The sequence below is a fragment of the Sesamum indicum genome, linkage group LG6 (assembly GCF_026168435.1).
Source record: "Sesamum indicum cultivar Baizhima isolate 11 linkage group LG6, ASM2616843v1, whole genome shotgun sequence".
Taxonomy (NCBI): domain Eukaryota; kingdom Viridiplantae; phylum Streptophyta; class Magnoliopsida; order Lamiales; family Pedaliaceae; genus Sesamum; species Sesamum indicum.
The window spans coordinates 6614274-6638431 of record NC_142662.1 but is presented as its reverse complement, the minus strand read 5'-3'; the positions used below and the strand labels follow the sequence as shown (position 1 = coordinate 6638431).

At 37.1% G+C, this 24158-nt stretch overlaps 4 protein-coding genes across 9 annotated transcripts; 1 reads left to right on the top strand and 3 right to left on the bottom strand.

Annotated features, from left to right (window-relative positions):
- Window positions 1–1067: 1067 nt before the first annotated feature.
- On the bottom strand, window positions 1068–5625 carry LOC105164786 (uncharacterized). Its single transcript, XM_011083553.3, has 3 exons — window positions 5394–5625; window positions 5224–5296; window positions 1068–4894 (listed from the first exon to the last, which is right to left on the bottom strand). Exon 3 carries the CDS (start codon window positions 4832–4834, stop codon window positions 1154–1156), a length of 3681 nt encoding a protein of 1226 aa, XP_011081855.1. The 5' UTR covers window positions 4835–4894; window positions 5224–5296; window positions 5394–5625; the 3' UTR covers window positions 1068–1153.
- A 779-nt stretch (window positions 5626–6404) lies between these two features.
- On the bottom strand, window positions 6405–13769 carry LOC105164787 (CHY-type/CTCHY-type/RING-type Zinc finger protein). Of its 2 annotated transcripts, none has more exons than XM_088881564.1 (13): window positions 11362–13769; window positions 10869–11242; window positions 10627–10780; window positions 10464–10551; window positions 10122–10181; window positions 9968–10000; window positions 9458–9535; window positions 8089–8132; window positions 7537–7577; window positions 7379–7461; window positions 7170–7261; window positions 6976–7087; window positions 6405–6786 (listed from the first exon to the last, which is right to left on the bottom strand). In XM_088881564.1, exons 2-13 carry the CDS (start codon window positions 10936–10938, stop codon window positions 6667–6669), a joined length of 975 nt encoding a protein of 324 aa, XP_088737690.1. In that variant the 5' UTR covers window positions 10939–11242; window positions 11362–13769; the 3' UTR covers window positions 6405–6666. The 2 variants fall into 2 exon arrangements, with proteins under 2 accessions (XP_088737690.1, XP_088737689.1); XM_088881563.1 differs by having other exon boundaries at window positions 10621–10780; window positions 11362–13761.
- Window positions 13770–15669: 1900 nt separating this feature from the next.
- LOC105164788 (uncharacterized) lies at window positions 15670–22805 on the bottom strand. 5 transcript variants are annotated; one of them, XR_016065978.1, is made up of 7 exons: window positions 22271–22805; window positions 21697–21968; window positions 20826–21486; window positions 20028–20227; window positions 19698–19942; window positions 18702–19530; window positions 15670–17711 (listed from the first exon to the last, which is right to left on the bottom strand). XR_016065978.1 is itself a non-coding variant. In XM_088881820.1 (6 exons), the coding sequence occupies exons 1-6, from the start codon at window positions 22289–22291 to the stop codon at window positions 18836–18838; spliced, it is 2094 nt and encodes a 697-aa protein (XP_088737946.1). In that variant the 5' UTR covers window positions 22292–22805; the 3' UTR covers window positions 15670–18835. The 5 variants fall into 5 exon arrangements, 2 of the variants coding, with proteins under 2 accessions (XP_088737946.1, XP_088737947.1); XR_016065979.1 differs by having other exon boundaries at window positions 15670–17666; XR_016065977.1 differs by having other exon boundaries at window positions 15670–17647.
- LOC105164789 (Leucine-rich repeat (LRR) family protein) lies at window positions 15930–17507 on the top strand. The gene has a single exon (XM_011083561.3). The coding sequence runs from the start codon at window positions 15930–15932 to the stop codon at window positions 17505–17507; it is 1578 nt and encodes a 525-aa protein (XP_011081863.1).
- Window positions 22806–24158: the final 1353 nt, after the last annotated feature.

Genomic DNA, 24158 nt, shown 5'->3' with positions numbered 1-24158 from the left:
TTGATAAAATGTAGCTGGCTATGCTGACTTGGAGTTGAACCTCATTTTGGTCATATTGTTATTCCAGAAAACAACTTTCTTTGAACATTTGAACCATAATAACCACTTACATAAAATTTGTAATGAAAAATATTTTTTTGTTAGTTGAGAAAATACAGATAATCCTTCATTTTAACACGGTGTAACAAAGATACAATTCTACTAGCCTTAGTTGATTTTTCATTCAACTTTCTAATAAATTAATCAAAACGTTCTATTAATTATAAAATTATAATTTTTTATATATATTAGAAAATTTTAAAATGTTTGAACTAATAGGTCTATAAATTACTTACTTTACTCAGGCCCAAATTATTTTACATTCTTTCAAATGTTTTCTTTTTTTAACAAAATCAAATAAGGGTAAAATAATAATTTTTACACCATTATTTTGTGTCCATTTGAAAGTGGTAATTTATAATTTTTCAAATAATAAAAATATTTATAAATATACCAAAAGTCAGAAAATATAACTGTAATTTACCGTTATTGGATGCCTGGATCTTTATTTTCATTTGTCCCATAATATTTGCTATTGTAAGTTAGAGTATTCTTCATTGAGATATCTACTTACTCTTGTTTAAATTTAATGAGACATAAGATAACCGTTTTGCATTTACATTAATCACCATATATATAAAAAAAAAAAAAATCAATCAGGGGGCCATTACTCATTACCATTTTTTAACTGAAGATTTATTATTCGTATATTAATTTCTACAGGTTCTATATATCTTTTAGAATTAAAGGGTAACACTAAAAAGAAAGTTGGCCAAAACTATCTTATTTCATGAAATAGTCAACACATCATTCCTTTGCAAAACACAAACAAATTCATGTCTATGACTCCATTGAACATCTTCTATCTTCACCTCTGAACCCTACCCATGGAGCACCACGTATACGGACAGATACAATACTTTCAAAACTCCTGGTGTATTTACAGAAGACACTACCTAACATTCATCTGTTAAATTATCGCCAAGACCCAAAATACTTAGTTCTAACGTGTATGCAAGGAATAGAAATGAATCCAAAAGATCAAACAATTAAGATCACAGGCCAAACAGTTCGCATGATTCCTTACCTCAAATGGGTCACCGCGATATACAATTTAGTACATCCTGCCAGTACATTCTGCAGTACCACAATAACATTTCTTAACCTTAATATTTCCATCAGAGTCCCGAATCTGATCCACCGAATAATTGTAGTGATAGGTCAGCTCCTGCAACGGAGGAATATTATCCATTGCAAAGAGCATTACATGGGGCATTTTCCTGTCATCATGATCATAAATCACGTTTTGTGCATAAAGGTTAGGTAAACAGCTGTGATTGATGAACCTTCCAATATTTCCATACTGGGCCGCATCAATTGTGTAGCCAACTTCTTCTATATGTTCAACTGAACTTGCTTGGTCTTCAGACTTGAGAGAAGAGTCACCGTAATTCTGCCCAATATCAAATAGATATTCGTCATTGCCAATTTTTTGTTCAGCTTCCTTGTCCTCAAGAAGCTCTCCAGCATACTCACATATAAAGCTTCCTGAAGGAATAGAAGTCAGGGGCCTTACTCCCCAGCCTCTCGACTCTGTCTTGAAGATCTCAAGCTGAAATTTTATCCCACGTTGGGAGACTCTATTGTAGCAAGCAGGGGGGCATTTGCAATGGGGACCACACTCATATACAAGAGGTTTTGTTTCAACTAAAGCACCATTACGGTTGTATGGGATTTCACCTCCATTTCTGACTGCACATCGGCATTTTTTGGAGTCGGTGCATCGGCCCGTACATTGACAACCTGCTGGGGGAATCGGATTGAACCAATCGGGATACATCATCTTGGAAGTGTAGTTAAATGGAGGTGGTTTCTCATCGCCAAAAGTATTCACAGCACAAATAGGAAAGGGCTCTTTTCCTCCTGAAACATCACTGACGCATGCACCTGGTCGGTTTTTGAACTTACTTGACTTCTTCAGTTCTTTCCAAGCAAGCTCAGGCTGACCAGGATTCCTCCTTAACTCAAACTTAAAAACCAACTTACCATGAGTCCCAGTTTCTGTCCAATAATTTGTCACCGTGTATAGGCCGTCATAAACATATGTCGTGACTGTCTTAGGTTTTGGGTCTAGAGGATCAACAACCTTTGTCTCCTTCCATCCCCGAACAACACGAACTGGAGTCTTTGCCGATATACTATTCCTTAGAGCCAAATTCCCTCTTTCAAGCTTCTGATCTTCAGGTTGCTTAACCTTCCCAACAACATTTCCGCCTTGCCCAGAGTATATCAAGACATCAGCGTTCTCCACATCATCAGCATAAGCCCCAGAAGAAACAACACTAGTGGCAACTGGCACTCCATTGAGCTTCATCCAGTCTATACCAGCCTGGTACAGGCGGTGAATACCAACAACAGCAAGTTCCACTCTGTACTGAAACTCATCCCCCACTTCAACTCCAGGAACTTGTCCCAAGATCAGCTTTTCCGTGTTAACTTCTTTTCCTTTGTCTTTAATAATCTTTGCGGTGAGAAGATCAATCCTTTTGGGTTTTTTGCCAGATTGCTTGGATTTTCCTTCCTCTTCTGGTGTTGAGTTTGCCTCTTCTTGTTGCAAGAGCTTTCTACAAATAGCATGAAACACCCGAAGAGTATCTCTCACTCTGTTGCGGGCATCAACATGACCAGAACTGTTGGGACCAAAAGGAGGCAGACTAACTTCAAAAATTTTTGGTTGAAGACTGGGAGGAGAATCTGCAAGAAAATCTCCATCATGAGCATTACCTTCATCATCTGAGAGAACCAAGGCACCAGGACTCATTTCTGCATCATTGGAAATATGAACTTCATTGTGCTTCTCAGATGGCGAAAACTTTACTTTAGGAGTACTTTTCCTAGCAACAGCCTTGGCCTTCTGTCGCCAAGAAAAATTCTGCTTCCTCTTTTTTCCTCCACTTGTTCCTCCATCAGTGATACTTAGAACTGTTTTTCCTGTCCTCCAAGGACAATAAGGTGCAGCCATCAGACCATGCACAACCTCCCTATCTACTTCATCCGCTGACCGGTAAACTCTATTTGAAGGCCTCATTTCATCACTTTCTCCCGGTGAATAAAGAACAATATCCTTTCCAACAGGTCCTGCAGAGTCATTGACCGGCCTGGCCATGGAAATAGGAGTGATTTCAAGTGGGCATTCATTATAGGCACCACGATCTTCCTCATCCATGCAGGTTAATGAACCAGGACTCACGTCTGCATCTTTTGAATCAAGAAATGCAATCTTCTTCATAGATGGTCCTCCAGAAGAATCTTCCATAACATTACTATTCAGAGCAACAGTTTCGGACTTTTGTGACCGGGACACGTTCTGCTGTATCATTATTACTGCACTAGTTTTACCATCTGAATTATTTAAAGCTACTTTCGCTTTCCTCCACGGACAATATGGTGCAGCCATCAGGCCATGTACAACTTCCCTATGCAATTCATTTCCACTATAAGGAGACCTTACAGTATCATTTCCATCGGGTGAGTACACAACAATCTCTTTCCCCACTGGCCATCCAGTATCCTCAATGCTGGAATCAACCCATGATCTCGGCCCAGCTTGTCTTGCTTCCGATTTCTCAATTTTGCTATCTCGTATGCCTCTGTTGCATTCTTCAAAATCCATGGGCCGACCTTCCATCGTGGCTTCCTTCATCTCTTCCAGCAGCCCTCTTCCACCATCATTCAATTTTTCAGTTGTTCCTGTTTTAACACAAATGTCTGCCCCTCCCTCTGAACCATTGCTTGACACAGTTGCCTCTGGTTCCACTTCAACTTTTTCAATCCTATTCGGTAAATCATTTCCTGAAGTGACCATCTGTTTGCCTTCCTCGGTTGGTAAAGGAACATTGCTCCCACAGTGCGGAGGGAAGTCGCGCACAGCAGACACTCTTCTCCGACGGTATTTATCCTTCGGTCTAATGGAAGTTTCTGGCTTAATACTCACACAAGCTGAAGACAATGCCAGAGAACTATCCAGCAAGAGCTCTTTATCAACTGAAGCACCAGCATCTAACATGGCCTTTGCTGCCTCCACACTTGAGTCCTGAACCAAAGACAAACCTTCTACTTCATTCAGCTCTTTCAACATTGTCTGACCACCAGCCTCGGTATCTTTATTAGAAGGATCACTTTTGGTGTCATTCGGCGTATAGACTGCCATGAGGTTGGTTTCTGTTATCAATTCCTCAACATCATTAGAGGAATCATCCATCATTGTCGTAGTCACTTTTCCCACCAATGCGTCCAATGATTCAGTGCTATCTACTTCAATAGGACTATCTACTGTTCCCTGGGTATGACAATCGACCTCGTCTGGCAATTGAGTTCCAACTGATCCAACTTCCATCCTTAATTTCTCGATGCCTGTTGCATTTGCCATCACTTGTTCTACTAATGTATCCAATGATTCAGTCATATGTACATCCACAATAACGTTCATTGCTTCATGTAATCGACTTTCCACTTCAATATTAGAGCTTTTGACACCACTAGAACCCACACCAATAGCCACCACAGGTTTGGCCATTTCACAATTTTTAACACCAATAGCATCCACAATCCTAGCTCCACTACCACCATTTTCTTCAGGTTCCAAAATCATTGGCAAAGCATTGCTGCCACACCCTGGTGGAAAATCCCGGACTGCAGAAACTTTCCTGGGCTTATATTTGGGCATACGACCATTCTCCAAAGGCCGCTTGCTAGAAACCTCACCGGTTAAGCTACCGCTTGCAAAAGAAACCATTATTTGTTGTCAACAATCCCTAAAAGAGTGACACCAGTTCCACCGTACGTCAGTTAAAACCTGGAAAAGTGAAGAGTATTATTAACAATGAGAACAGTAAAATCAGGGCTGGAAGCATAAAAAATAAAATTATATAAAAAGATCCATCCATTGATAAGTAAGATCAAGAAATAACAAAGACACATATTCATAAATACGTAAACAAACTAGCATCCAAACAACCTTACACATGGACGATTTAGGGCACAAAAGAAAAGGAAAAGCTATAACATAAGAAAATGTCAAATTGAATACACAACGAAATGCTTATTCCCTGATGACAGCACTCCAACAAAAGAACGCAAGACGAAGCACATCGAACATGCAAGCATAAATACATGCACAAATACCTGATGAAAGACAAGTTGTTGATAATCTCTTCGAATAGCTGAAAAGAAATTTCACGAGCCCTTCTCCACAAAGCTGCATGGGCACAACATCGTTTTGAAAATCATCATCGAATTAAATGAATCAAATATCAATAAAATCAGAAAAAAATGGAAAATGTTGATTAATTTACCCGGATTGGCCGTCGCGATATCCAAATCTACAGGTTTCTTCAACCAAGCTCACAAATATACATACATACATATGTGTATATATGTACGATATACACGGACTTGTCTGTGTTTCCGGGCGTGATTATATATGGAATTTGGGAATCGGATGGATTGAGCAACGGTAAAAATGATCTGAAGCGAAAATAATGTGTCGGAGTGGGGGAAAAAAATACGGTAAGCAGAGTTTGCGTTAATGAATTTACCTTTTCACCCCTAATGTTTTTGGGGAAACTTTTTGTGGGGAAATGTACGGTTCGTGGCGCGAATCTGAGGGACGCGTGGTGGGCCTTGATCCGGAAATCCGGTTTTGGGTCCATGTGGAACCCTCATTTGTGGTATGGATATATTAACGGGTCGAATTTGGGATCCATATTTTGACCCGAATTTGGGAATTCAATAAATTAGAAATAAATAAATAAATGAGCACTCCGATATTCCCATAGGGGAATACGAAATGACTGAAAACAAATATACACATTATGAAATTTGGTAAATACTTTAAGATTCAGTCAGATATAGAAAGTCGTTCAAATTTGTGTACGTTTGAAATTAAAAATCTACATTTCTGACAATTTATTAAAATTTCAATTAGTTAAGCAATTATTAAATCTTAAATCAGTTTTTTTTTTCCTGATGATTATATATTATTATATCGATATTATAAAACCAACAAATACAACGATTGTTTAATAAATTTCCAAATATGAAAAATAAAATTAGACCCGTTTGATATTCTTTGCATATAAGTTTGACTGTAATTAGCCCCTCTCAAGAGATCATTGCATTTTACATTTATATAATTTACATTCAAAGTGGATGAATATCATCATTTTCCCGAGTCCAGATGGGCTCAATCAAAATCTTCATCAGTCTCTGCTCGAACACGAACGCTTGGTTAGGACCCAGGCTTTTTAAAGCACATTTGAATGAAGATCAGACACGAATGGGGGACAGGTGACGAGAGAGGGGGAGAAACCGATAACTGTTTGCCTTTCATAGACAGTAACGAAATGGCATTCATTAACAAACAAAGGCTAGAATAGATGAAAACTATGGAAAATAGAACACTGTGACTTGGACAAGTTTGTAACATAAGATGGAAAATGAACTTCCCCTATTTATGCTTCTCAAGTTAATTAGGAAATGGCAAGACAACCCCCACTGTGTTTCCCGCCAGCAATTGCTTTCGTTGCGCATAGAGGTGCATAGGTTAAACGTCAGCAATTAGTGTATCTATCTTGCAAGGCCTCTTGTTTGACGGGTGTTGTAAGACTTGCAATTAGGGCATTTCTGGGCGATGACATGGTATTTCACTTCAGAGTTGCTTCCACAATCATTACAAAGAATCCAAACCTGTAATCAAAAGTCTCATTAACATTCTGCACACTTCGAGTGCAAGACATGCATATTGAGTGCATTTCAGATGATAAGGGCAACAAGGATTATGGGGCGTCTGTCCATGCATGTATCATGTATGTCTATGCAGGTGCACGAATGTATGTGTGTGTGAGGAGAGGAGAGAACGAGAGAGGGAGTGAGGACCATTTTGTTCTCATAATACGCAGGCATGGGTGTAGCTGCAATTTCCAGGTCAAACTTCTCCCACACTTTGGACATATCGCAAACTGACTTGGAGCAGATAGGGCAAGCATACCTGTTAACAAGGTCATGTCGATTTGGATGTGAACAATAAGACCTTAGAGAAGAGAGAAGAAAGTGCAAAATTTTTCACATACTTGTAGTGCTCCTGCATCTCTACCAAGCATGTCTTATGAATGGTGTGGCCACATGGCATAGCAATGACATCGTTTCTCGAATCAAATAGATACTACAGATAACAAGTACTCACTTCGATTAGTCTTGATCAATATAAACTCCCAAAAATTATAATACAGAAGGTAACTACAGCATTAGTGTGACAAAAAGATTAACAATGCAGTAATACCTCAAAACATACAGGACAGTCCTGGTGCATTGCCCTCTCCACGCATGGATGACTGCTTTTTAGAAGTATAGAATAACAGCATCCTAAAATCATAGAGACAGAAGTATCAGAATCAAGATGCTGATCTGAAAGTTTATAAACAGAGGAAAAAGACTTACCACATTTATCACAGTGGAAAAAATTCTTGGAGCCCCCGATCCTGCAACAGCACCTCGGAAACATGACTAAATGCTTTCCAATTTAACCTATCTGTGTTAAGTTCTAAATTTGTATATATTTATGAGTGATGTGTTTGTTTTCTTGCTAGCACTTAAGGAGCATTAAGGCTTGAAATGATTGGAAAAGAACCCTTCCCATAGGTGGCTTTCAATTTATTCGAGTTCGTTAGTAACATAAGTTTTTCTTGTTTTACCAAAAAATCATTTGTAAAAGCTATTACAAGCCAAACATGTTTTTACCATGATATCTTTTCAGATAATTTACAGTGAAAGTTATTCAAAGAAATCAACTTGAAATGTGTGTATGCTATAACAATTTCTGTAATGGCACATTCACCCTTGTCCAGTCATTCAACACGAAAATAAGCTTTTCAGCACAGTAAAAACTGAAATTCCTCCGCAGGGATAACACAACTAATAACACATCCAATTCTCTTTCTTTCTCCAAAATGTAATTGCGAAAATGAGGAAAAAGAGTATTAGTTACTCTACCTGCAAATACCACACCCATTGCAATGATACTGCTCTTTAGATGTCTGCAAAATGCACAGTATTAGCTCCCCATCATATACACCATAACAACATAGGGGCGTCAGTTACCCTACCCAGACCCATAAATTAACTCTAAAAACCAAACCCATATCCAATGAATAATATTAGACCTAGACTCAGACACATTAAAAAAATATAGATTGGGTTTGGGTTGGGTCTCTACCTATCAAAATCCCTGGGTCTATGTACCCAATTTGGACCCAAAAAATATATTTATTTTTCTTCGCTATTCAATTGGACTATTATTTATCAACTAACTTCAAATGAACAAATTTAAAAATCTTAAGACATCATAACATTATTTATCGTGTAATATTTTCATACGATCATTTCATAAACGGTATAATAAATAATATATTATTTAAAAAATTCTACAAAAAAAGAGTTATTTATAATTGATCTCAATGATTATGAATTTATTGATAAATTATTAGGGGTGTTAAAAGTTCGGTTCAACCAGTTTTCTTCGGTTTGTACCGAAAATCGAACCAAAAAATTCTATTCAGTTTTCGGTTATTTTTTTTAAAAGAATAGGTACAATTGGTCGGTAAAGTTTGGTTAGGTTGGTTAACCATACCAACTAAACAACCAAAATTAAAAAATGTATTTATATAATATATTATAGTTTTATAAAGTACATTAAAATATAAATTATATTTATAAATTATAAATATATATTATATTATAATAATATAATTACATCTACTTATTTTAAATTTAAAATATAAAAATAAAAAACTATTAAATTAATTAATTGGCAGATTTTTTTTCTTATGAATTTGGTTTTGGATATTAACTGAACTGAACTAAACTAAAAAAATACTTGGTTATAACCAAACCAAACTAATCATTTTGGTTTTGTTTTCGGTACGCCAAAACTTTTGGTTAACCGATTGGTTCGGTTTGGTTAACCAAATTATACACCTCTATAAAGTATGAGTAAAAATGGAAAATAATAAAAAAATAATTAGTATGATTTGCAGAAAAAAATGAGTTGGAAATAAAAAAGAAAAAAAAGAAAATAAAATCGGGTCTGGGTCTCACCATACCCAAGCACTAGGTCTGGTTGGGTCTAGAGACCCATGCGTCTTGAGTGGGGTAAAATAGGTTGGGTAGGGTACGAGTCTGAGTTAATCTTTTGGGTCCTCTCAAGGTTTGGGCTTGGGTAAGACCTACCCATTGACAAGCTTATAACAACATGTGCAATATGACCAAATTTTTTGTGGAACATTTTCCATGCCACATTTGGTGCCTGATCAAGCCACTCAACAAAAATCATCACGCAGACAAGAGGATGCTTATTACTCACGTCATCATCAAATAGCTTGCAAATTGCACAATAGTATCTTCCCATGCATACACCACAATTTGTGCAAACTTGTTGAACCTGAGAATAAACCCCAAAGAGAACAATATCTGAGTTGAGAGACAGTTTAAGCGAAAAACCAAGAATATATTGATCTAATTCTCCCACAAGGTCATCCACAACCAGAATGAAGTGAAAACATGATCCGGTAGACCCCCATCTCAGCCAACAAATATATTGATCTAATTCTCCACAAGGTCATCCACAACCAGAATGAAGTGAAAACATGATCCGGTAGACCCCCATCTCAGCCAACAAATATAAAAGGCACAGAAATAAAGAAAGTTCTGAAAGTTTCTTAAATGTCACTGAAAAGAGTAAAAACAGTAGAACTTATTTTTATCAACAAACAGAGAACTGATCAAATAGATTTTTCAAAAAAGGTTTTCCCCTGTACCCAATCCGGCAACTATTTGATGGAAGAAAGCATGTAGCGTAGGCACACAAACTAACCTCCTGTTCAGTGTCACAAAGTGAGCATATGACCTGCAAATAAGCAGATTGTTTTCAAGGAACACAACCTATAAAAAATAGAGCGTTTAAAGAAATAAAGAGGTGGGTGCAAAATAGGAAAAACGGAACTGAAAGGATCCAAGCAAAAGCACACCTTCTCAATTAAGTGGCGAGGGACATCATGTCTGAGCTTTTGGTCAACGCAAATATTGTTCTGTTGATCAGAATAAACAAGTCAGTTTCATTTTACATTTTTACGATACATAGATGACAACAAACTTTAGGTGGAAAGGAAATCACAGGCAAGCCTGCGCCACCCCTCCTACCATGCAGGGTCAACTAAATGAGTATTTGATTCTTCACTGATGCGATATTCTTAGTTTTTGACACATAAAAGTTCTCGTAAACAACAATATAACAGCAATATGACAGCCCCGACAAAGTAAGCACAGACAAGAGAAAACCTTTATCAGAAACGGTATGACCATTAACCTACCTTTGCCTCATTGTGACAGTGACGACAATCAAATATCTCATTGCAACAAGGAGCTCTGATTTGGCACCTCCGACGATAATGAGAACACCTGCCAACCAAGGTACAATTAAGAGCACAGTATCAAGTATAGTTAATACATATAGCTAGAAGAACATACCCGTACTTCAGGTATCCTTTATCTAGTGCTTCAGTGCCAGTAATTTTTCCCTGAGACAGTGACTCTTTTGCGGGAATGTGCTCCTCAGGGGAAGGCTGCAAGTTTGACACAATAGCGTTGATGCTAGTTGCAATCTTATTCTCCACAGCTAACATGTTCTCTGAGATTTTGGGCTCAGCATGACGAATGCCAGAATGATTAGCAGCCGCAAATGCCATTGAACTGTATGAACTTGGACTAACAGATACCTAGACAGCTGGTAATGGGTGAAGCACCTGCATTCAGAAACAAATTTAGGCAAAGCCTAAACCTATGCATGTATTTCTAGTCTATGCGCCCTCCATATGGGCGACACCTCAAGATCATGTAGCTTTTCTTGCATATTTGCTGCAACAGATTCAATCAGCGACAACAAATCCAACAATGGATGAAGAGCTCCAGTCACAAAATCCTACAGAAGAGAATTCAGCAAAACAAGTAGATCTACAAGAAAGCCAATTAACAAAAATCATGCAGCATTCTGGAACTCCACAGCTTCCAGCTGCATATAGTAATCTTTGCATTACACTTGATTCTTGAAGTCCAAATCCTCTAAATGGACATCATGGATGGGGAGCTCAACCTACGGTCAAAGCAATCGAAAAGGATCAAACGCCTTTAGAAGTCGGAGTAGCAAAGGTTTGAAGTGTGAGCAGTTGCAGGGATGAATTTTTATCCTTGTCCTCAAGAGGAAAGACCTACCTCAGTCCAGTATTCTGCACGGTCTCCTCTTCACCACATGATAACTTAAATAGAGAAGCCACAACTTTCATATCCAGCGTCATCTCTCAATCAGAAACCTAGCTGTAAGGTATCTCATTAATAATGCCTTGTCCGCAGTCAAATATTCCTAAAATGTTCAGAATTTTTCCTTGATATTCCAACTATTTTAGTTGATGGCGGTAAAACTCACAGTTGAAACAACAGCAATTAAAAAGAGTAGCATGCAGTGGACTCTAAGAGGTATTTCACTGTGTACTTTTGGACCAACCTTATCTCCTATCATATATAGCTATTAATAAACTATGTTAGGCACCCTACATTGGCATCTGGTTATCAGGTTGGAGTGCGATATCCAGTACACGACTGGCAAGTACAGCAAACATGTCCGAATCAACTTTAAATCAACTCCACCAAGGTGGAGTGCTGGGCATATGTTGCGAAGTAGAAATATGACAAGTGATACTAGGAAATGGGTTTGAAGTTGACTTCTCATAACTTGATTCAGATGCCTAGTTCAGCACTTCTCACATCCAGAGCCCTTTCTAACTAATTACTCAAACTTATACTTTCTCAACATAATGACAATAGAGAGATACTGGCGACCAAAGTGCATCTCTTCCCAACTGCTCCAGAACAAATTACTAACCCACAGAAAAGTTCCTCATTCAAATACTCTCACTTAGTCATAAGACAATATTTTAGATATACCCATGCAACTAAAATTTTGGCCCTAAAAGAAGGAGAGAATCTGAATTCTCTTGTGTTCACATTATCAGACCAGAAATAGAAGTCTCTTTTTCTTAGAAAAATTTATATATCATTGTAATGAAAATACTGGCCTCACAGAAAACATGTAACACAATCAACATGCTATACGGTTCATGTGTCGAATAATCTTTCATGGCCAACTGGTATTTTGTGCTTGATAACAGAAGCCGCGAAAATTGCACTAAGCATTTATTTTTATGTTTAAATATGAGTCCATATTTTAAATGATCCAGACACCTTTCTTACAACACTTCCACCATTTCTGTTGGGATGGTAACAAGAAAACTTCTATATACGACAAAAGAAAAATGAAAAACTGTGTCCAAGTAGTCACTAGCCGGATAATCCAAATCCAACAAGAAACAAGTATGTCGTCAAGCAATATTAGAAGATCTACCTCAGGAGAAGACGTATGGTTATATGACAAAAAAAGTGTCACTGCATCCTTAAAAAGCATGCAGCGGATTGTGAGGTCAATGCTTCTAGCATCAACACCTATACAGACTGTATCTAACAGGAAAATTTCAGCTATATGGCTGATAGTTTCCTTGGCTGCTACGTGAAACACCAGCAGACGAGATTGATCCATACAAGTAAAAACTGGGAATTTTCAGAAAAATAAACAACATGGAACGCAAAGGACACAATAACCCCGTAACAAAAAGCAGCATTTTACTTTTTCCACACACATCAGTCGTAGCTATATCAATCAAGAGGTCGGAACGCACTTCCTCCTAAAAGAAGATTCAGAATTTATAGTTTCAATTTAGGAACCATGCATCAAGAATAAAAGATAGACATGCATGCACATAAAAACCAAGCATTACGAAATAAAGAGGCATCCTTAAATACATGTTTTAACTTTGTCGAGATCAAAATTGTCAATGAAACACCAAATCCACAACAAAACGCAGTTCAGTTTCTCCAATCCACATCTCTCACAGAACCAAATGCATGTCTTTGAATTTCCCACCCAACTTCTAGTCAAATTATTCAATGGCCAAATCTACAGAACGAAGATTCGTAAATATCTGTTTCTCAAACTTCACGTCCCAAAATTAAAAACATCCCCCAAAAAACAACAAACCAAAAGAGAAATGGCAAAAATAGCACAACTTAACCAAAAAATTTAAACATAAAAACTTTCAGGATAACGAACTTTAGATCCCGATGTCCTTGTCGGCGATCAACTCCTCTAAGTCCTCCCTGCTAACTCGCCAACCGCACACACAGAAAAACAGAGAGAGAAAATACATAAACTTTTCAAAATACACAATGCAGTACAGTATGTATAGCTTGACGATTGAAGAACTTTCCAAAATTTGAAGCAAATTTTCTGAATCAACAAAGAGGGGGCTCCTTATATAGGTACAAACAGCTTGATCAAATTGAAAAGGCTGAAAGCAAAAAAATTCAAAATGAAGTTGCGATCTGATTTTCTCATACTCTTTTGATGTTTTTTTCATACAGTTGGAAATTTGTAAAACAGGGGTCGATCGTGACCGACGGTGATGAAAGTTTGATGACGCCAATGCGTGAAAATGATAGCTGGAAATTTGGCAGTTTTACATAAACCCCCCTCGAAGACGTGTGCAGAGAATCCAACGCTCTCTGAGGTCATAAATTATCCTACGGCCAGGCCTACGATATCGTATTTTTTTCAACCGTTCCTTTAGCTTTCCGAATTTTCTAAGCAGATGAAGTTTGATCACCTGTACTAGTCCCTAGGGGCGTCCACTATTCAATTTATCGCTCGACAAATCGATTCAACTGAAATTTTCATTTTTTTTCTTTAATTCGATTATTTAGTTTTATTTTTTTTAAATTTCAACTAGTTCGGTATAATATGAATCAAACCGGACTATTTCGGGTTCGATAAATGACATACAAAAATTTTGATTATGTCAATCGAAATGAACATCTCCATTAGTATGTTGTCCAGTCAATATGTGATAATTGAAATACGTAATTAAAGTGAAATTTATATGCGTGATATGATTATTCAATAAAAATTACTTTTGCATACTTCAATATAATGAAAATGAGATTGACGCGTTTTCAATTATAGAATGATATGAACATTATAAGCCATTTCTTAAATAATAAATCTCAACCTAATAAAATAAATATGGACTAGCCTGTATTATTAGTCTAATACAAAATAGTTGAAGAAAGTAAACATGCACTAATAATTTTTTATTTATAATCAGAAGGTGTGTATGAAGGGTACATTCGATGTGGGGTGGAACCGGATGCAGCTTAATAATTACCCAAGGAAGTCAATTCCTGGATTTATGAGGGACGGCTGAAAGTACAGGGTTTCATGTGACAGGGTGGGCAATGATAGGACGGAAACCGAGTGATTGGTTGGAGCGTGCTACCATGCCTGAGTGTTGCAACGTGGCGGGCAGGGCAGGAGTTTGGGCTCAATTATGGGATGCTGACGTGTAGGGATTAGCACGGGATTAAAGTAATATATAAGCATGTTTAGGTGGCAAAGTGGTGCTAATATGGGATTGGGATATTGAGTGTTAATAGTTTTCTCTTTTAAGTTATAATGATTGATGTCTCCCAAGACTTGTAGTCCAACCCTTTTTCTTTGTCTTAATCATCTTTATCACTTTAAGTGATCAATGATTGTTTTATTTAATTTTATCCGAGTATAATTTTAAATAGAGTGTTTTATCGCTCGTTATTGATGATGGAGTTTGTTTGATTGATTAATGATTTTGTAGGTAAATTAGGAAGAAATAATACAGGTCAATTATTGCTGATGGGATTATGGATTGGTTGTCGAAATTGAAGCTTTACGATTTTGAACACGGAGAGTTAGATTTATAATTTGTATGTACTTCGCTCTTTAACGTGAATATTGTTAATTATTAATGATTATATTAAATTAATTGCGGTGTGGTATCTATATAATAAGTAATTAAAAGGGTTAATTATATTTTATTATTTCAACTATAATACTTTCTACATATTGACATATAATTATTTTTGAGTAAATTTATTATTTCAACTATTAAAAAAAATGATATGTAAAATTTTATCGATAAATTTCAAATAAAAAACACCTTATATTTTTTTAGTTTAAATGAACTTAATTAACAAATCGGTAATTTTTTTTTACTAATAACAATAAATAAATCTTAATAACTCATAAAAGTGAGACAACTATCTAGATATCCGATAAGACTCAAACTTATTCATAAAAAATCTTAACCTTAACTTTAACTACTAAATTAAGACATATTGGCAACCAACTTGGAAGTATAGATTGTAAAACAAACAAAGAACTTATAAACACTTAAATTAGGTGTTTCAGATACCCTTTGTACTGTTGCTGAGATGTACAAATAATGTGATTGGGGTCTTTTCATTCAACGTTGTAGGCCTATAGGTATGATCAAGCCCAAGCCACATATGGGCTCAGCCCGAAACACATTATCAGTCCAATCCATTTATGACCAAGATACTAAAAAAAGCATTCCCAGTTCAGACAATAATGTCCCAGCGTAAGAAAAGTTCAGTATCAGCTTCATAGCAGCGGTAAAACGTCCAAAAATACAGCCGAATTTCAATAAGAAAACCTTAAAATTCTCATCTCAACAAACTACTGACTGAGCAACAAAACAGTAACAGAAAGTTGGAGCTTCCCAGCTATATTTCAGCTCTTCTCAACAGCTAACTTACACTAAGACTCTCCCATGAACGAAATCTTGAACTAAACCCCTTTCTTGTCATACATTGCCTTTCTGAATTCGAAACAGAAGAGCATGAAGGGAAAAACTCACAGTATTGGTCGGTTTTGCAGCTATAAAATCTTGTTTCTATGCACCGTACCTCTCCTTTTCAATATATCGACTTCGGATTCTGTTTATCATCGTGTCTCTGAAGCTGCAGATGATTTTCATCAGCATAGACGCCTATTATCCTACAATGGAGATCCTCTTGCTACAGAGCCGTCGCACAAGTTTGAGAACCCACGATTGGAGAATGCTTATATCGCATTGCAAGCTTGGAAAGAAACCATACTATCCGATCCAAAGAACATGACAACCAACTGGGTGGGACCCGATGTCTGTAACTACAAAGGCGTGTTCTGTTGGCCTGCACCTGATAATACGTGTGAACGTACAGTTGCTGGAATTGATATCAACCATGCAGACATTGCTGGGAGCCTCCCCCATGAACTCGGGTTGCTCTTTGATCTTGCATTGTTTCATTTAAACTCAAATCGGTTCTGTGGTACGATTCCCCAGAGTTTTGTGAACTTGAGGCTCCTGTTTGAGCTAGATCTCAGCAACAACCGCTTTGCAGGAAAATTTCCAGAAGTTGTCCTCCACTTGCCGAGCCTCAAGTATCTAGACATTCGGTACAACGAATTTGAAGGCGAGCTTCCAAAGGGACTCTTTGATAAAGATTTTGATGCTATTTTTATAAACAGCAACAGATTCTCTTCTGCCTTGCCTGAAAACATCGGCAACTCACCTGTGTCTGTCATAGTAATGGCCAACAATATGCTCGAAGGATGTCTTCCTGCAAGTTTAGGCAGTATGGCAGCAACGTTACAGGAACTCATTATCACAAACAATGGCCTTTTGTCATGTTTCCCAAGCGAAATCGGGAAGCTAAAGAACTTGACTGTGCTGGATGTGAGTCATAACAAACTAATGGGTCCGTTGCCTGATAGCATTGGAAATATGGACAGCTTGGAGCAACTGAATGTGGAACATAACTTATTGTCTGGGAAGATCTCTATCAGGATGTGTCAACTTCCAAATCTAAAGGCTTTTGCATATGATTACAACTTCTTCTCGGATGAGTCTCCGGCTTGCTTAAATTTGCCCAAATATGATGATACAAAGAATTGTTTTAGAGGGCGCCCAATGCAAAGATCGGAATTGCAGTGTCAAAGGTTTTTGTCTCGAAAGGTTAACTGTAGCAGTTTCAAATGTGATGTCTCTTGCCAGCTACCTCCACCTTCTCCACAAGCACATCTTCCATCCCCGCCACCTCCTCCAATTCACTACAATCTAAACTCAACCCCGCCTCCCTCATTTTCTTCACCTCCACCGTTCTATTCTCCGCCTCCACCAAGCAATCCACAGCCCCTGCCACCACCACCGCGTAGCAATCCACAGCCCCTGCCGCCACCACCACCACCTGGCAATCAACAGCCCCTGCCACCACCACCCCAATCACCGAAGCCACCAGCCCCGATTAACATCTCTCCTAGCTCACCGCCTTTACCACCTACAATTTCACCACCTCCACCATCAAACTCAACGCCACCACCGTGTCCGTGTCAAAAGCCGCCGCTTCCACCGTCAGATCCACCATCAATAGTTTGACCTTCTATCTTCAAACTCAATGCATCCACTTCCATGTTTCCATTCTTCTCCACCTCTAACAGCCTGAAAGAAACGCTGCTACCACCAAGTCGGTAATTGCCATCCACCCCCCTGTCATAACATCCAACTTTGGCTCCTTTCTGCACGTCAAGTGAAATACTACAGATACTTTCAGGATGATTGAAATTATTTGGTCTCAGTACGCTGTTATTCAAAGGCAGACCAAAAGGTTAAAGTGCTGTTAAAATTGGTAAAAGAAGGCAATCTTCACTTGTTATTGAACAATTACTGTCCATCCATATGCTGATCTGACATAGATGAGTTCAATGCAGTTATGGTGGGTGTAAAAGGTATGAGCCTATACCACTGAATAACTAAATTTATGTTTGAATACAAAATTTGGGTCAGATCTCAGAGCCATTATGCTCTCTCAAACAATTTTTGTTCCAGTCTTTCTCATGTGACAGCATCTGTAGCTCGTAGACCTAAATTATGAAAGTGCAGGCATGCATACGCATCTATAAAATACTGTTTTTGGCCCAGGTATAGTTCTTCCAATGCCTGAATGCCTCGTTTAATTTAAAAATCAAATCAATCAGAAGAAAAATATAATAAACATTGAGTAATAAACTACTGTTGGAGTGAGATTATGGCTGATGGACTACAGAGATCATATAGGATGAGTAATCTGGAGATTTCACATTGAACCATGTTCTTTAATCAAACTATTTCTTCAAGCTAAGGATCATGTGGATGGGGAACGGTCATCCGTACCAACCTATTCTCTTGATCTCTCTCTAATCTTAATATTTCATTTTTGGTTCTGTCAAATTAATGGAGGCCAATATCCACTGGAGTACCAAAATGATGACAACTATTGACAGGTCATAATGCTAAAAGAGGTCCTTGGTCGATTAGACAGTTGGAATTGGCAGTTATCTATCTTGTGAGGTCTTCAGCAAGGTGAAGGTGACTTACAGCACACAAACCCTTAAACTACCAAAGTATACAACCAAAGGTTATAAGTAAACTTTCAGAAAGAAGTTCATTCCCAAATTTTATGCCACATATCAACAAGTGTTAGATTGACAAAAGAACTCAGAGTTCAATAGATTAGTAAAATATCATTGGTAGTATGAAAACAACCACACACACAGGGCATATTTTGGAAACCACAGCAAACCAGAAACATACCTCTACATGGGAGCCTAGGCTCTGGTCATAAAAAAGGTCACTTCCCCATTGATACTCACCCTACGGTTTTTGCTTCATTTCACTCAAAAGTTACTGAGATCTCCAGAAGCAAGGGCAGCATAATGCTGCAGAGATTAATTGTTGCGCGGGAAAGGCTGGATATTCTCTGCCGGTATGGAGTTTGTCCCAGAAGACAATGGCTGCAGCAATCCACTGTTTGACAAATCCTCCAAACTCTTTATGTCTTGTTGTAATCTTGTCACATGTGCAATTGCATGTTCAAGAACTAGAGGGTCATCCGGAAGATTCTGTAGCAGATTAAGCAAGGTCTGTCTATAAACTTGCGCAGACAGTAATGGCCTTGCTATCTGACGACATCTGCAGAAAATCACAACCTTGATTGTGTGCTTACACATATTACCTAACATCGACCAGGAACAATCACAGAACCCAAACTCAGAACCAGGATTCCATACTGTATATGCCACACTACTATCAGCCTGCGAAACAACTTTTGCAAAATGGAGATTCTCCTCATCCAGTAGGACGTCAATGTCAGGAATGTGCATAGCTTGATACCATGGATTGGTTAAGCTAAACCTATCCCTCAAATTTTCAAAATAGCCCGTCTCTGCTATATAGTGGTCAAACCAATAGAAGGAGTGAAATTGGGTTGTCAACGCATGTATCAACAAGTCAACTCTCTGATACGAATTTGCTGGCAGCAAACTCAGAACTCTGGATTTCAATCTTAGATGATAGGATTCTACTGAAGCGTAAGGCTCCTGACCTGCCACCGGGAGACTTCTTACTGAGCTGACCCATAATTCTGCTAGACAGGGTTATCACATTAAAGTCTGTATCACATGCTTTAGCAGTACATCACAAAACATAATATACTTCAACAAATGTCAACTTTTCTTGTGAGCAAACAGAAGATAGAAATTAAGAGGAATTAGAAGACTTTCTAGAAGAGTATGGGAGGAAGAAGCATACCTATTTTTGGCAACCATTTGCTTCTGAAGTATTCTATGAATGCAGACTGATCAATATATATTTGCATGAACTCGTCTACAGCATCTGAAGTGCTTGACCCGCTTCTTGTGCAGTAGACAATCCTGCCTAGGTGCTTAAACATCTCTCTTTGCACGTTGAAATTGTTACAATATTTTAATAGACCTTTCAGCCAACAGCGACGCACGTGCCAGATGGATAACAGAACCCGACACTGGAAGCCTTCTCTGAGAGAAACAAACACAATCGTGAGCACCTCCTGATAAACTTAAAATTGTTTGACATGATACAGAGACCAAAGTTTATGGTTACCGGATAACTGAAGCCTCGAAGGATGGATCATCCACTAGAATTGCGTTAGGTCTCCACCTTGTGTCCTTACCACGTATCCTTTCAACAAGAGATGGCATCCATTTGTGAATATTTTGACTAAGAGATGAGGAAGTAATGATCCAGGCAACTGGAATTGCATTATGGGACGAGTCAAATGCGAGTAGGGAGCATAAAGTATACTGTATAAGTCACAAGGAGAAGGAAAATTAATAAAACTCTGGTTTACAAAACCCAGCTAGATACATTCTTGCAAATCCAATTATCAATCGACATATGGGAAGAAATGGATGTCAATATGGAATTTAAGGAACTGGTATGTGCCACATCTCAAAAGGCACTCTGCTGATAACTATGGTTTCCCAGTATTGCAAGGAAAAGAAAGAGCCTTTTGAATTTTACTCCCACTTATCTCTTCTCCAGTGGCAACAATGAAGTATACGTTTACAATTCCCAGCCAATACTGCTTGAACATAATAATTCAACAGATCTTAAATGGGTACTTCTTTTCAAACGTAGGCCATAGTACTTCTTGACTAACTTGCACAAGCTCTCCATTTGTTTTTTGTTTTTTATCTTTTTCACATCTAGCAGCAAAAATCTTTTTTCCCATTCAGTTTGTTTTAAATTGTATTAAACAATCAGGTGCTCAGTAAGATCCGTATAGTCCTTGTAATCAAAATTTGCTACATCTCTGTCAACTTCTAGTAAGGATGATAACAAGCAAAGATCAGAGAGATAAAGAACTCGTAGCACAGAAAAGTATAAACCAGAAAAAACCTTAAGTTTCTTGGGGCCAGATGCTGTATGAGAGGCTAGAGATCCATTATGTCCATATCGAAGCATCTGCTGCAGCTGCCAATCTGTCTGTATTCCTAATATTAAAGTTTCAGAACCACAATTCTCCTGGAAGTAAAAAACATGCTTATGGTGGCGTTGCACCCACATTTTTACACTGCAGTGATCATTGGAATGTAATTCAAGGGAGGAGTTCCTTATAAGCCTTTCCATGTTACGTACATCATTACGTGTAAGGAAATCATCACGATTCTGTGGGCCCCCATGCCTCTGCACTTCTTCCATGTGATGCTGGACTATCATGTCCAACGATATTCCAACATGAAGCATGGCCATCACCTTTTGACGTAGTTCCTCAGATATTCGAGGAGCATACATGGCTCTAGTTCCCACAGCTTCCTGATCAAGTATTCCATGGCAAGGAGCTCCAGTTTTATCAACATGATTTCTCTGATTGTAGATGATAAGAGCAAGCAGAGGGCGCGTGTATAAGCGTTTAACAGTAAAATGGCAAAGGCATCCCCTCATCATGTGCCGTCTCCCAGGCCTACTTCCCTTACCAGAAGCAGGTTTAGCGCTCGAGTTTTCCCCTATATGAGGTTCAATATCCCTGTAGTCTTCAGGACCATAAGAGCACCAATACCTAAAAATCAAGAAAAAGACACTTAGATGTTTCTTATTGTATTCCTTCCAGATTTTTTCAATAAATTTGCAACAATGGATCACTCTTTACACATGGTGCAAAGTAAAAAAGACACTAGACTGCAAATTCTATGTGCAATTCTAGTTCAAGGGTCGTCTTCAAGAAAACGGAACGAGTATTATGAAATACAACTTACAAGGAGTAACATACAGTGTATATTCAAGATATCCATCAACTCTTGGTTTGTTCAGACTCCCTTCAGGTCTCTTCCTTCTTGATTCTACGCGGAAGCTAGCGGGGCACTCTGCATTACTGGATTCACCCTTTACAAAATCATCCACTCTAGAAAAAGGAATTAATGCAATGTCATCACCACCTTGACGTCCACCTTCTACTTTGACCCAATTTATATTAGCCGCAGAAAATTCTGCATAAGGTGGATCCTGCACCGGTAGGCTTAGTATATCTTCCATTCTCGCCACCTGACATAATAGGAATTCAAAAACCAAAAGCAAAACGCTTCAGCTAATGCCATATGCATCACTAGAATTAGCAATCAATTCTCTCCATAGAATAACTCATTCTTTAATACCTTAAAACACATTAATAACCTCCAAACATAGTTCTATCTACTAGACGCCAAGCTTGTAGATAAAGAAAAAAAGGTTATTTTTACAGCTTTATTTCATTATACAGCATAATAGATAGCAGATACGAGGAGAAACAAGCATTGAGAAGGACAAAAGTGCAGAGATTACAGTAGATTTCTGAGTAAAATCAGTACCTTTGATTCATGACCCTTCATTCTTCCTCCCTCAGACTTATCTCCGATAAAGAATTCCAAGACAGTTGGAAAAAAATAATAAATACAATAGCTCTATCTCTAGCTTATCCCCTCCCTTGGGGAGTAAATCAAGTAAAAAACTTCAACAAAAAATTCTAAAAGGGTTTGAAAAAAGATCGGATAATGAGAGAATTATAGGAAACCCAAAAGCAAAAAATGCATCAGAAAGAAAGGCAAGACGGTAAGTGAAGCAATTCGTACGGTGAAGTTGAAGTAGCTCCAAGAAACGAAGATTTCAAAAGCAGAAACAAAGGCAGCCCTTTCAATTACAATAGAGAAAATTAGACCACTGTGAATCCTCAAACTCCGTATAATTTATATCTGGGTTGTGCTTACTTCTTCCCCTTTCATTTTCTCGCCTACATTTATACATGTGTGTATACATATCTTTATATATACATATAAAGTACAACTCTTTGAGCAGAACGAACACCAGCAACATCGCAGCACTATCTGCCATACAAATAAGGAACATTCTAACAAACAGTCGAGACCCATCGATTATATAGCAGATATATTATTATATAATTAATAAAATAATTATTTAAATGATAAATGTATCACATTTTTTCTATAATCAAGGGTTGCTTTAATTTTGGTCCAATGGAATGTTTCTCTAGCCATCGCCAAAAAAATAAATATAAATAAAATAAAAAATATTCATTTGGGATTTTTTTTTAATCTCACTTTAGTCCTTTTATTTTTAAAGTTTAGTATAGTTAGACATAGATTTATGTGGTTTGAAATTTACATTAGTGTTTATGAAATACTTTCGTCTAACAAATAAACCACTTATTTAGTCAAAATTCACTAAATTTATTTATATTAACAAAAAAAAAAAGTTGAATAAGAAATAAATCTTTTATCTCCTATTGACTTATTGCATGTCAAATAAATTTTTTCTAACTGAATTACCCTTATAATGATGAAAATATACCTCATCATATGTATTAACGTGTGAAGATGTATAAAGATAATCTAATCATTAAAAAATTTATTTAATTTATAATAAATTAGCAATAAGTCAATTAGGATTAAATATGAATTTTTTTTTTTTGTTATATCAGTAAATTTTGAATTTTAACTAATAAAAAAACTTATTTATTAGTCGAAAATAAGATTCAGAAATACTAAATATAATTTTCTAAATCACATGAAATTTATATATACTTACATCAAATTTCAGAGGAGGTGAACGTATTTATTTCCTTTCTTTTTTTGTTTTTTTCTTAAAGAATATTTTCCAAGCGAGTTGTTTGAGTAGTAATTTTGACTAATGGGTCGAGAAATGGGTTGACCTGATATTTCTAATAATGGGCCTTTTCCCCTAATATTGGGCTGAAAAATTGGGCTCCATTGACTATATCTCTTGTGGTGTTACCCTAAATGGGCCGGATATCTCTCAAACAAAGAAATAAAATAGACCTAGTGATTTATTGTAATTAAATAAGAACGAAGAAGATTAAAAAAAAAAAAAAACTCAGAATTAATCAAATAAATTAGATTTTAATATGCATGAAATTATTGAACAATCAATATATCAAAGAAATAATCATTTACGAAAAATTAATAAAATATATTCTAAGGATATTTTAATTAATCCATATTTTGTGAACCATAATTAGTCATTCTATATCGGTAGACTATCCATCATGGGGCATCATTTCTATTTATATATAATAGATAATTTTTAATATTTTAAAAAATATTATAAATAAGAATAAAAATATAAAGATCAGCACATCACATTAAAAAAAAATAATACAGAAAAACCATCTCAAGAAACATATAAACCAATACATTATATTTTAAAAAAAAAAAAAAAAAA

Excerpts from the sequence above, each read along its gene's own strand:
- LOC105164789 (XM_011083561.3), top strand. The coding sequence starts at position 15,930 with ATGAAGGGAAAAACTCACAGTATTGGTCGGTTTTGCAGCTATAAAATC.
- LOC105164788 (XM_088881820.1), bottom strand. The coding sequence starts at position 22,291 with ATGAAGGGTCATGAATCAAAG. Across the intron at positions 21,487-21,696 it reads GGATATCTTGAATATACACT|GTATTGGTGCTCTTATGGTC; the intron begins GTATGTTACTCC and ends CTTGATTTTTAG. Across the intron at positions 20,228-20,825 it reads CTGGCCCCAAGAAACTTAAG|TATACTTTATGCTCCCTACT; the intron begins GTTTTTTCTGGT and ends TGACTTATACAG.
- LOC105164787 (XM_088881563.1), bottom strand. The coding sequence starts at position 10,938 with ATGCATAGGTTTAGGCTTTGCCTAAATTTGTTTCTGAATGCAGGTGCT. Across the intron at positions 10,001-10,121 it reads CTCGCCACTTAATTGAGAAG|GTCATATGCTCACTTTGTGA; the intron begins GTGTGCTTTTGC and ends GCTTATTTGCAG. Across the intron at positions 8,133-9,457 it reads GCAAGCTATTTGATGATGAC|ACATCTAAAGAGCAGTATCA; the intron begins GTGAGTAATAAG and ends TGCATTTTGCAG.
- LOC105164786 (XM_011083553.3), bottom strand. The coding sequence starts at position 4,834 with ATGGTTTCTTTTGCAAGCGGTAGCTTAACCGGTGAGGTTTCTAGCAAG.